The sequence below is a fragment of the Canis aureus genome, chromosome 1 (assembly GCF_053574225.1).
Source record: "Canis aureus isolate CA01 chromosome 1, VMU_Caureus_v.1.0, whole genome shotgun sequence".
NCBI classification, from domain to species: Eukaryota; Metazoa; Chordata; class Mammalia; order Carnivora; family Canidae; genus Canis; species Canis aureus.
Window position 1 is genome coordinate 31,038,584 of NC_135611.1, and position 12,221 is coordinate 31,050,804.

At 41.0% G+C, this 12,221-nt stretch overlaps 1 protein-coding gene across 5 annotated transcripts in view; it reads left to right on the forward strand.

Annotated features, from left to right (window-relative positions):
- The window catches only part of ARFGEF3 (ARFGEF family member 3), a 172,855-nt gene that overhangs the window by 49,615 nt on the left and 111,019 nt on the right, over positions 1-12,221 (forward strand). For all 5 annotated transcript variants that reach the window (XM_077894383.1, XM_077894390.1, XM_077894397.1 and 2 more), the window contains exon 5: positions 10,819-10,887. In XM_077894383.1, the coding sequence (XP_077750509.1) occupies positions 10,819-10,887 (69 nt within the window). The remainder of the gene's footprint in view (positions 1-10,818; positions 10,888-12,221) is intronic.

Sequence of the window (12,221 nt, forward strand, 5' to 3'; positions counted from 1 at the left end):
TGATTAATGTTTATTATGCATTAGATGCTCTAGTAAGTACTTTACATTCATACTCAGGTCATACATCTAGTAAAATGGAAGGGCCAGTATTTGAACTGTAATTCAGCTGGAGGCCAAATGTGTGCTTTTAAACAGTGGGCTAGGTTTCTTGCCTTCTGAGTCTCTTCTAAAAGGCATGTACATGGTAGTCATTAGTATCCCCATTCCAAAGATGATTGAACAGAGAAATTAAGTCACGGGGCGGTAAGGGGCAAAGCTGATAGTGGCTGAGAATCCTGTGTGTTTTTGGCATCCTCCATGACAGTGCATTCTTTCACTAGTTTCAAGACCTAGTTTCAAATTTGAAGAATCAATATCTCTTTCCCACCAAATTAGCTGACAAGTGTGTGGGTGTCAAAGAGCGAGAGAGAGAAAGATCGAGATTGAGATCAGGTTGGGGGAAGAGAAAAAGAATGTCATTTACTGTTGAGGTATTTTTATGTTTTACAACAAAAGTCAACCAAACATCTATAGAAAATACAAAGATGAGTGATTGATAGAAAACGAGCTAATGGCTATAGAGCTGGTAGACCAAAGCTTCAGGATGTCCATTTATAACTCTGGTCTTACAGTGAGAAGGAGAGAGTGCTTTTAAATTATGTACCAGCATTGCAGTCAGCACCTTTGTCTGGGAGGAAGAAACAGACCAAATGGAAGGACTGGTTCTAAATCCCCTCAATCATGTCTTGGGCACCTCGGTGGTTCAGCCGGTTAACTGTATGTAACCGTTGGTTAGCTTTCAGTTTTGTTATAGTTATAAAAATATGTGTAGCATCTTAATAAAATGAATACCTCTAAACTCATTCAAATTATGAACCTGAACATTAGAAAAATACCTTTGCTTTGAGAGTTTCTTCTCTTTTTTTTTCTATAGCCACTCCCTCCCCCTACAGCCTATAAAGGTCACTTTCTTCTGCAGTATGCAGTAATGGAAAAGTGTTTCATCATATATTTCTGATTCCTAAAAAAGGGCTTCATCGTGTTTACTATTGTTAAATTGTAGCTTAAAAGAAGAATCTTCTGAATTGTTATTTATTGATCATCTACCAGTATATATTTAGGGTCCTAATCATTAGTCATAATTCCACAGTCTACAGAAAACACCCCACCATTTATGCCAATAAATTTCTATTCCATCCTACTAGGTAAAATTCATATGATTTGGTTACACTGGGGAAGCTTTATAATTATTAAATGTCTAACATATAGAGAATCAAGTTGGCTTTAGCCCTTTAAAAACTATCTTGAGGAACTTGGTTGATCATGTCTATAAGCATTGATTATAAAATTATCAGAAACCTCATGTGTATGTGGGTAGAGACCATCTGAGATGAGGTGCCTGTTCTGGGGAGAGTCTGAGAGGGAGAGAAAGAGGGAATAAAGGTATTATCTAGGACATGCTGATGAACTTTACTTCTTAAAGCATCAGCTATGAGATTAGGTCGAAATAAGTTTGTTACAGACTAACCTAGAACAAGACAGTTCATTGAACTTTTCAGTTTGTTTTCTCTTAGACTTCTTTCCATTGGTTTATTCAGTGAGTGTATTTTTATTACCAGCAACATATAAAATTTTGTAGGATTAAAAGCAGTACCTTCAAAGACAAGTGTTCAGAATCTAATAGGAAAGAGATAACAATGTACACATTTACCAAAATTCAAGGTAGTTGTGTATGTTGTAGCAGAAGTGGAGTTGGAAAAATTCAGAAGGAGAAACCACGTTGAGCTGGATAGATCAGTGTTTCAAGGAGAGGGTAATATTTGAGTTGGATTTTGAAAGGTGTATAGAATTCTGACAGTGATATTGGGAGGGTGGGCGTTCCTGGTAGAGAAGAAAAGCCCTGTAGATGGGAAAGCATGGGCTGTAAACTGTGATTACTGAAGGCTGGTAAGTGATGAGCCTGGAGGGGAGGTTGAGAGAGGTTCTCTGGGGCCTGGTCAGAGTGAGCAGGAGCAGGACAGGGACATTTCCAGAGATGGGTGTTAGGTGTTGAAGGTTCAGGGCAGAAGAAGGAAGAGTTTTGCATGATGGTCCAGAATCAGCAGAACTGAGTCAGAGATGCTGGTGAAATATAAGAGCCTAAGCAAGAAGTCCTGAGGACTTGAAACAGATTGGTGGCAACAGGAAGGGTCCTGTGCAACTATGTGTGGAAAAGTGCACCCAGCTGCACGGGGCTGATCTGCAGAGAGAGAATCAGGAGCTGTGGTGGCTGGCAGTGGAGTAGGTGGTAAGTAGGTGGCGAAAGAAAAATCCAAGGTGATTACAGGAGTAGGAGCCAGGATTTCTGACTGAATGGTGGATTTTTAAGGGGCCATTTTAGGAGAGAGATAGTTCACATTGTCAGATATTAAAGAATTATAATCTTTTTAAAGGATAATTTAAAGAAATACAAGTAGTTCAGCACCACAGGCTTTCCAAAATAGAAGAAAGTTCACTGCAAATCCCATAAGTATGACTGATTTTTGTATATTTGTTTCTAATCCTATCTATTTATGTGTTCAGTTATATTCATTGTGCATATAGGATTTTTTATTTCATTTCACTTTAGATTATAAACCTTTCCCAGGCTATATTTATTCCTTTCATATAATTTTAATGGTTGCATAATTAGGAATTTTAGAAGTGGGGGAAGTGTTCGCTGTGTCACATTGGAGACTTATGCTGGTAACAAGATTTTCATGGAATTGCATATATTTGTTGGTGCTGTTGAGAAGTTGAAATTAGGGACTGAAACTTGGAAGAAATGTTGGCTCCAGTGATAGATTTTTGAGACTCTAGTTAGAGGGAAGAGTTACGAGAACTTGCCAAGGGGGAGAGAGTTTGGAAGGAAGAGCAGAATGGTTTATTTATTTATTTGTTCAAGTGAATTAGCCAAGCTCATTATAATTTAATATTCACACAAAAAAATTTTTTTACAGATATCACTGGTACAGCATTTCCTAGAATTAGGTGCTAAGGGCATATTGATGAATATCAATGAATATCAGACTTACTACTTGTGGCAACAAATCAAGGCCAGAAGAAACATGACCATATACCAGTTAGAAATGTTTTCCAAACTGGGTACTCAGGAACTCTAGCAAAATATTCTGTGGACTAAAAAAATCTGTCAGAATAGCCATTTGCCAGAATGTGATTTCTCAAACTACCTGTCACCTCAGCCTCAGATAAGTCTGTTTGAGTCCTAAGGGGTAGAGGTTTCATGTGATACAATAATTTCATTTTTCTGTAAATCAAAATAAAGATTAGGATCATAGCTCAACTACCTGTTGTTAACTTCAGTCTTGGATCTTTGGAGCATAGTGAAGGACCAGTGGGTCATCCCAGATCCCCTCTGAAAGTCCTCGATTCTCCCTCTGAGGCTTTTGGAAGCAGAGTAACGTTGTAGGGGTTCTCAGCTATATTCACAAGGCATGTGGGGTATAAGTGATCTAAAACAGTGATTCTCAACTGGGGACTATTTTGTCCCCCAGAGGATATTTGGCAATGGCTGAAGAAATTTTCAGTTGTCACAACTGGGAGTGCCACTGTCATTTGGAGGGTAGAGGCCAGAGATGCTGCTAAATATCCTACAATGCACAGAACAATCCCCCGCAAAAAGAATCATTTGACCCCAAATGTCCATCACACTGAGGTTGCAAAACTTTGATCAAAATGAGAAAAAGAAATGCTTACTTTGGGCAGCCACATTTTAATTGTAGATGAGAAGAAAATGTGCCCTGACATTCTATATGTACTTTTTCACTACTCCCACCCCCACTCCAAAGATACACATTCTTCTGTTCTGCTGTCTTCAGAAGGCGGAATCTGCTTTATTGTTCGTGTGTAGACCCTGAGGAAAAGAATCTGTTTCTAGTTCATGGCCAAGGTACACTTTCAGCAGCTCACACCCCATAAGGCTGCACATGCAGAAGAGGGGCCTGCCCTGCAACCAATGGAAAGGCATTTTGGTGGCTCAGAATCCCCATGCTCAACACTGAATTTCCCATCCTTGTTTTTGCCATATTTGACAGAGTAAAAAAAAAGAACTGGAATGTTTCTAAAGAGAAGGAATTATGCAATTATTTTTAATTTTATGAAGTTTCATGCCAAGATAAAGGAAATGCCAGAAGGAAATGTGCATGAAGTAACGAAGTTAGATTTTCCACCAGAACCAGAGCTGGGGTTTGAAATGCGTTTGGCATTAAGAATTTGAAGAGAGTCGTCTGCTCTATGCTCCAGTAAAGACAAGGCCTTCTGTGGGCTGGACTCAAGTTTTTAGTAACTTTTTTTGAGCTGTAGTAGATTTTGTTTGGTTTGATTTATAAATAACATCTGGTATTTGGGAAAGTAAAACTCCAGTCACCTTAAGATACACTCATATGTAAATTAAGATTATTTTAATAGTTTAAAAAAAGAGGGAAAGAAGACTTCCTTATTCATTCGATATGCATCCATATCCTCAATATGTCTTGACTTCCCCAAATCAGCTCGCTTCTTGATGGAACCTGTGGTGTCTTCCCTAGGGTTAATTTACTAATTGTGCATGTTGTAGCATGTTAAATTTAAAAATCCACTGAGAGAAGAAAGCAGCATTACAACTAGTATGCTATGCTTTAGACCCAGAGAGACTTCCCCAGAGTACAGTGTGTTTTCCCAGTCATAGTATCCACCACGATTTATTGTGACCCCTTATTTTATGATGGTCTTCAACACCAGCTCTTATCCTTGCAAAATCAGGGTGTCTTTTTAGTTCAGTACTATATGCCCAACACCAGCACTAGGTCAGATCACGAGTAACACACCCATAAATGTCTGCTGCATACATGGATGGGAGCCTGAGCAACACAGCACACAGTTAGACATAAAGCAGACATGCAGTTGCAATCCATTAAGCTCAAGAATCACTTCTTCGCTCTAGCATTTGTGGAAACAGTCCTGGGGAGAACTCATCTGGAACCTTGGGAGAAGTGAGATCTTTGAATCCTAAATCTTAGGCAAGTTACCATTTACTATGTTGAGTGCAAAAGGTAGGTTCTCAGTGGAGCATAGCAGGAGATTTCAGGAAGGAGAAATGTTCATGGCATCTCATGGGAGAGGCCATCTGATTAGTTGAGATGATTTTCTCACTGTCCAGAGCAAGATCCTGCCAGGTGACTGGATATCCCAAAAGGAGGCTTTACTAAATTCTGATTACCCTAACCTAGTCTTCAGAAGTTCTAGTATTCTTATCTTATGTGATTGCAAAATCTGCCTTTAGCCAGTCTGAGCAACCTGAGTCTGGCATTCAGATTCCTAGGATAATTTTCTTCTATACAACTGGGCTGTCTTAACATGTTGTCTACACATTTTACAAAAATGACTAGACACGAAGGTGCACAGTCTCACTGAAACTCTGTGAGGATGATCACTAAGGTGAACAAGGTATAGGAGAGCTTGAGTACAGGCCAGGACATCACACCTCTCGAGGCCTGACAATGTGCTAAACATGTTAAGCATCAAAAAGATGCTACTAAGAAGCTACTACTACTAAGAAGCTTATATAAGTCCAATGAGGCATAGAGAGGGATGCAGATTTAAGTGATAAGTCTAAGCTGCTCTGAAGAAATGGTATAGAATGTCTGCATTTCCTGCCCATTCTGAGTGTCACACCTGTAATAGTAGTATATTATACATTTTGAACAAAGTGTATCACTGTTCTCTGAAATATGCTGCTATATTAATACCTAAATATAAAGCATTGTAAAAAAAAAATGGGACTGTGGGAGATCAGTGTGATCCACTAGAGGGGTAGGGAGTAGGAGGAGAGAACAGCTATGGGATGATACAAGGTTTCACATATTGGTGACAGTTGTCTTTTAGGGTGGGAATTCCCTGCATCCCTTTGCCAAATGTACCCCAGGCAATTCACTGTCACTGGAATGACTAGAATCTGTCTTTAACTTCCTCTACATCCTAAGTGTCTGCTTTTATCACTCTGATTTACAGTTTGCCTCAGCTCCTCTATTTTTAGTTGGGATTTATGGGCCTGCCAAGCTCTAAAACAATACGTGCAAGACACTTAACCATTGGGCAGTTGAATTGCTGTGCACCAGGGTTCCAGCCTACCTCTCTAGCACCATCTCTAGCCTCATACCTTCCCGTATCTGTCTTTACTTGTGACATTTCCTTTGCTTAGCACATCTTTCCCTCCCTCTCTCTCCTGCCCATATGTCACCTCATCAGCAAAGTCTCCTCCAGGTTACAATGCCTTCTAGCCTTCAAGGTTGTTTTAGCCCTCACAACTGCAACAGCATTCATCACCACCAGCCCTGAAGTACAGTTAGGCCTGTGCTAGTTTCTCCAAGAGATGAGCGTTCTTGATGCCAAAGATTGTGCTTGCTTTTTATACTTGTGACTCCATAGCAGTCAGACTCTGAATGCATAATGACTTGAACTGATGTGAGGCTGAAAAGGGAGAACATATAGGAGGGAGAACGTGGAGATGCAGCAGAATGATGTGGATGCTGGGCAGTAGGAATCCGGGGCAGTGATAAAGAGTAGAATGCAGATTGCCACAGATTTATGCTTTTGAATGTGGATAATCTGATTTATTTTTAAAAAATTTTTATTTATTTATTCATGAGAGACACACAGAGAAGCAGAGACATAGAGGGAAAAGCAGGCTCTCAGCAGGGAGCCTGATACAGGACTCGATCCCAGGACACCAGGATCATGCCCTGAGCTGAAGGCAGACACTCAACTGCTAGGGCATCAAGGTGTCCCTGATTGAGTTTAATTTTTACTGAAAATGTACCTAATCACTTATGTTTAGAATGGATACCATAAGTTACATCACATGGAAGCTTATTTAACCTCTGTGAGAAGGCAGCCCTGGGTAGGTACCGTGTACACTACTGTGTTAAACCATTGTTTAGGGGATCCCTGGGTGGCGCAGCGGTTTGGCGCCTGCCTTTGGCCCAGGGCGCGATCCTGGAGACCCGGGATCGAATCCCACGTCGGGCTCCCGGTGCATGGAGCCTGCTTCTCCCTCTGCCTGTGTCTCTGCCTCTCTCTCTCTCTCTCTGTGACTATCATAAATAAATAAAAAATTAAAAAAAAAAAAAAAAAAAAAAAAACCATTGTTTAGTGTGTTCATTCCTCTAAATATCCTCATGAGGTGGGGGTGGGAATTCTACAGACAGGGGGATAGAGGGCATAGTCACACAGCAATTAGGTGCTGAATCACATGCCATGGTCATGTTACTAAAACAATGGTGTTTTGGCTCTGACATCACAGCACCTGCTCTGTTATACAGTCACAGGGCCCAGTCTGCCTGATGGAGAAACCCCAGTCACAGCTGTGAGAAGTACTTGGGAGAGGGTTAATCCAGGGCATGTGTGATCAGAAGAGCACACCTGTCATCTTATGCTCATCATCATTATCTGTCCATATCTGTCCCCCTCTGTTCCTAATGTGACCACGTTTCCCAAATTCTTATCACTTGTGCCCAGTTCTTAAAGTAAATCAGCTTTGCTTTCTCCTTTCTGGTACAATCTTTTTATGCAAAGTTTCTATATGCATTTTATTTTTTAAAGATTATATTTATTTATTTGAAAGAGAGCACGTGCACAGGAGTGGAGAAGGGGCAGAGGGAGAGGGAGAAGCAGACTCCCTACTGAACAGGGACCCAACACAAGACTCAATCCCAGGACCCTGAGATCATGACGTGAGCCACCCCGGTGCCCCAAAGTTTCTGTACATATTTTAAATTGAGGAGTTATTTCTTTTATACAGTAGCAATTTGATGATTGTTTTTTAATGATTGGGCTTTTTGTTAGTCTTTGCAGTAATTTTTCCCAATTTATGGAAGACTTTGTGTCTGATTTCCCTATCCCTGTAGCTCACTTATGGAGGCCATGCGGGCTAGCTGCATTGTGAGATACTGCCGATCACTCCAGTTCCTGCTGTTCAGTGATGGTGTAGTCAGTAGTGGAATCGCCCTCAGGGTTTAGTTGCTCCTGTTTTCCTTGAGGCCAGTGTAGTGAACTTGAACTTTCTGCCCTCTCCCAATGCAACAGAAGTCAGCTGCTTTAAATTCATTTTCTATCCCCTAAACTTCCTACACCCAATCTTTGTTTTAATCTGGTGAATTAATGCTTGCTAGGCACTGGGCATATCAACCATTTCTCCATTGATCATCTTTGATAAGTCATTTCTGTCTACTGCATCATCCTCGCTGGACACTGCTCTTTGTATGTACTGTGTGAGTCATTGTGGGCCATGAGCACTGTCCTCCCTATTATTCAAACCTGCTCTGCTTCCAACACAAAAAACTCTACTTGAGCTGAAGAAGCTAGCTTCATTAATGTGCTTCACTTCCCTTTCATTGTTTTTGGTGGTTTGTAGTTTTTGCAGACAGCTCAGTGAGTCTTTGGATATTGGTGGCCAGACATTAGGTGTGGAGAGCCTTTTATCAAGGGTCTTTTGAACTCTATCAGCATTGGCTGGGTGCAGGGATCCTAAGCTTCCTTCAGACTATTGCTAAGAGGCCTCATTCTACATTTACTGACCTCCTTGTGACAGAGGAAGTTGACCCTCCTCGGTTTCCCAGAGAACATTGATTACCAGATACCACTACCAACTCAGTGCCCTTCATGGAGACGTCCCCATTGGTACTGTTCCCTCTTCCTCACCGAAAATGGGTTTGATTTTTGAAAACTTCTTTCCAGATCTACTCTTGTGTACCTTGTATGAATGCAGAGTAATGGAAGGCAGAAAGCCAATCACCAGTCTTATAAGTAACATTAATAACTAACCAGTTTAGGCAAATATTTGCCATTATTATTTTCATATTGTAAAGTATTGCCAGTTGTCAGTCTTTATTGTAAATACTGAAGGAACCAAGAGCCCAGATGGGCAAGCTACTTCCCTCTCTGCAGACCACCATCTCCACCAGCCAGCCTCTTACAACCTCCCACCTGCCTGCCAGGAATCAGAGAGGAGGGAAAAATTCAAGAAAGGGAAGCTGTGAGAAGTAGCAAAAACTCAAAGTAGGAAAGCTCCATTTGAGAAAGCCTCGAGGGTCTTTCAGATGCCCAATGGATGCTATAGTCTAATGGAGAGATTAAAAATAAGTAAATAAAACAGTTGTTTATGAGCCTGGTGCATGTTCTGATATCATAAAACAAAGAGATGTGACCAGCCATTTAGAGAGAGTAGTCAGAGGAAGGTACATGCCTCTCTGAGGGGGTTACATTTAAGTTGAGGCCTGAAAAAAGCCAATCAAATGAGCCACCTGATTAACAAAAGCAGGAAGAGCCAAGGACAGGAGGGTTTCAGGCACAGGCACCACCAAGTACAGAGGCATTAGAAGATATGGCCTCCTCCCAAGCCAAATTAGGTCCTCAGGACACAGCTGACCTCGGCTTTCACCACTTCTTGTTTACCAAAGATAACCATTAAACAAAAGAAAGCCTTTTCCCACAAGGCCTGAGGACAGCTGTTCCTAGCATCTCTCTCTATCTACCTGCTTGGCATGAGGGGATTGTTATCTGGAGGTGATTCTTGGGTACCAGGCTCCTTAAGGATAAAAAGACTGAGAAACAGACCCACAATGAATTTATATAATCTCATGACTAAAATTCAAGAAGATCCCCTTCAGCTTCTTTAATCTCATACCTATTAGCTTTCTCTAAAGGAGCAGCTGTTCTGAGGGTGGCCTGGCTGGTAACTAAACTGAGGGATTGGGAGAGATTCCTTGTCCCATCCGGCAAGTGCACTATTCATTGATTAGGTGATATCCTATGGTAAATTTGCTAGGCTTCAGCGTTCTTCCATGAACTGGGCAGAACCAGATGAGAAACACCATCAGGTAGCCCCCACTGGCAGGCCAGGCTGCAAGCAGGACAGTGTTGGGTTGGCAATCGAGGAGCAGACACCAGTGCTGTTTAATCTCGGATGGTCAGTGAGAAAAATTCACGGTGTCAGAAGTCAGAGGACAGGGAGAGTCTTGCCTCTTAGCTACGAAATTAGAAACAATTTTAAAAAATGCCACAGAATTTTAACAATCTGTTCGCTGATAGCTCTGCAAGTAGGACGTGAAACATTTAGAGGTTGTTAAAGGTCTTCCAAATGTCATCAACTCATTGTCTGTCCTGTAGAATAAGAGTCATCTGAGACTAATAAATAGGTAAACTCAGAGCAGCATCTGGGGGAAGTTATAGGAGGGAAGAGGAAATTGCCTATTAAGGAATTTCTATATGTTTTGGGGATCCAGGAAGGGGACAGGAACAGGAAAGTACAATGACACGTGGGCAGATCGCATGGTAATTCGGGACATGGAGTCAGGTTACTTGGGTTCAGATCTCAGCTGCACAACTTGTTTCTTGTGTGGTCTTAGGTGGCTTATTTAATCTTAGCATCAGTCTCCTTATCAGGGAAATAAGAACAATCATCACATTTATTAACAGTATTAACCTAGATCATTTACCCACCATGCGTAGCGCTGAGCCATGTTATTGGGTAGACCACCTCGAGTTGCTGAGGAATGCTGTCTCTGGCCAGTCTTGCAGTGGCCCTTCCCTGGAGGAAGAGGGTAGGTCCCTTTATTATAGTATTAGTCTCTATTTTATTGGGCAGTGTGCAGCCACTCGTTAGAGAGCAGTAAGTGGCATGGGAAGAAACATGAGATAAAGCAAAGAGCAAAGGAGTCATAAAAACAGGGCTGCACAAATGATATGTGAAACTGTATCTCTGTTTATTTCTACACTTTTAACCCCTTCTCTTTCCCTTCCTCCCCCACATCCTGGTTGCTAAAGGTTTTGCTCTGCATAACCTACACCCCGACATTTGACCTGAATGGGAGCGCAGTACTGAAGATTGCTGAGGTGAGTGCCCGCTTCCCCCCCCTCCGCCCCCTCCTGGCCCTCGAGTGCTGCTTGTTTGGTGCCTGCTGGCAGCTGCCTCCCCCAAGCTGGGAGAAGTCCCTGCTGGAGTTGAGGTCCAGCAGCCAGCAGTAGGGTAAACCCTTCTCTGATCATTACCTTAGGGAGTTTCCACTAAGGAAATGATCTGTAGGAAGCAGGCTGTGGACTCCATCAGCCTTGGTCATAATGCTCTGCATGCTTTGGTTTGCTTCATTTGAGGTTTTAAAATGGAAATAACAGTACTGGTTCTCCCAACACTACTACACCGCAGTGTTGCATCTCGTTTTGCTTTCTGAATCTGTTTTTCTTAAGAATAATTAAAAAGCATTCGATTTTTTAAAAAATGGTTTTTAAGAAACCAGGTATGAGAGTGAGAGAGAAATTTACTGATAAAATTCCAGGCTCTCCACCTAAAGCCAGATGAACACATTTTGTAACACTCGTTGGAAAGCCTTCTCTTTCCCATCTGTGTTGCAGGCTAGGGAACTGTGCACCTTCCAGCACTCCTAAGAGTATGTCCAACAGAATTCTTGGCTTCTCGAGTGCCTGGCAGATGCCTGTGGCTTTTGGAAATGTCAGCATTCCAAAGCTATACTTTAATACTCTTAGAATAATTTTCTTTCCATTTCTTGAAAAGAGTATCTTCAGAATTCATGTGTTTTGACAAGAGTACATGTGTAGACCTCAAACGGGCAATGATATTCTGAATTCTGAAATTATGAAGAAAAAAGAAAGCTTAATAATCAGTGCTCATGGATATCTATCTATCTATCTATATCTCTCTCTCTCTCTCTATCTTACAGTAATGATCACCATTCCTTGAATATACCAGGTAGATACTTAGTGTCTTGAACATGTTTTCTTTTTTCTTTTTCTAATTATTGAGGTATAATAGACAAAAATTCTACATATTCTAAATCTACAACTCCATGTTTTGATATATATACACATTGTGGAATAACTACCACAATGAAACTAATTAAAACATTCCTCAACTCATATAGTTAGCATTATCATGAGTAGTATTTATATTGGCCTATACCTGTGCTTTTTATGGTGTTGTGTGGCATTAAAGAGTGAAAATTAAGAGAAAATTATTTTTGAGCACATTGAACATTTTTATGTGTCTGTGAAAAGAACAAAAAGCAATTAGCTGACCTCTCACTACAATGTAAATTCCCAAATGTGTATTTATATAGGTAGAAAGAACACTTATCTTTAACATATTTATATGTTTTACTCCATATAGGTAAAGAAATAGAATATTTTTTCAGTTGATTTTTAAGGGACACCTA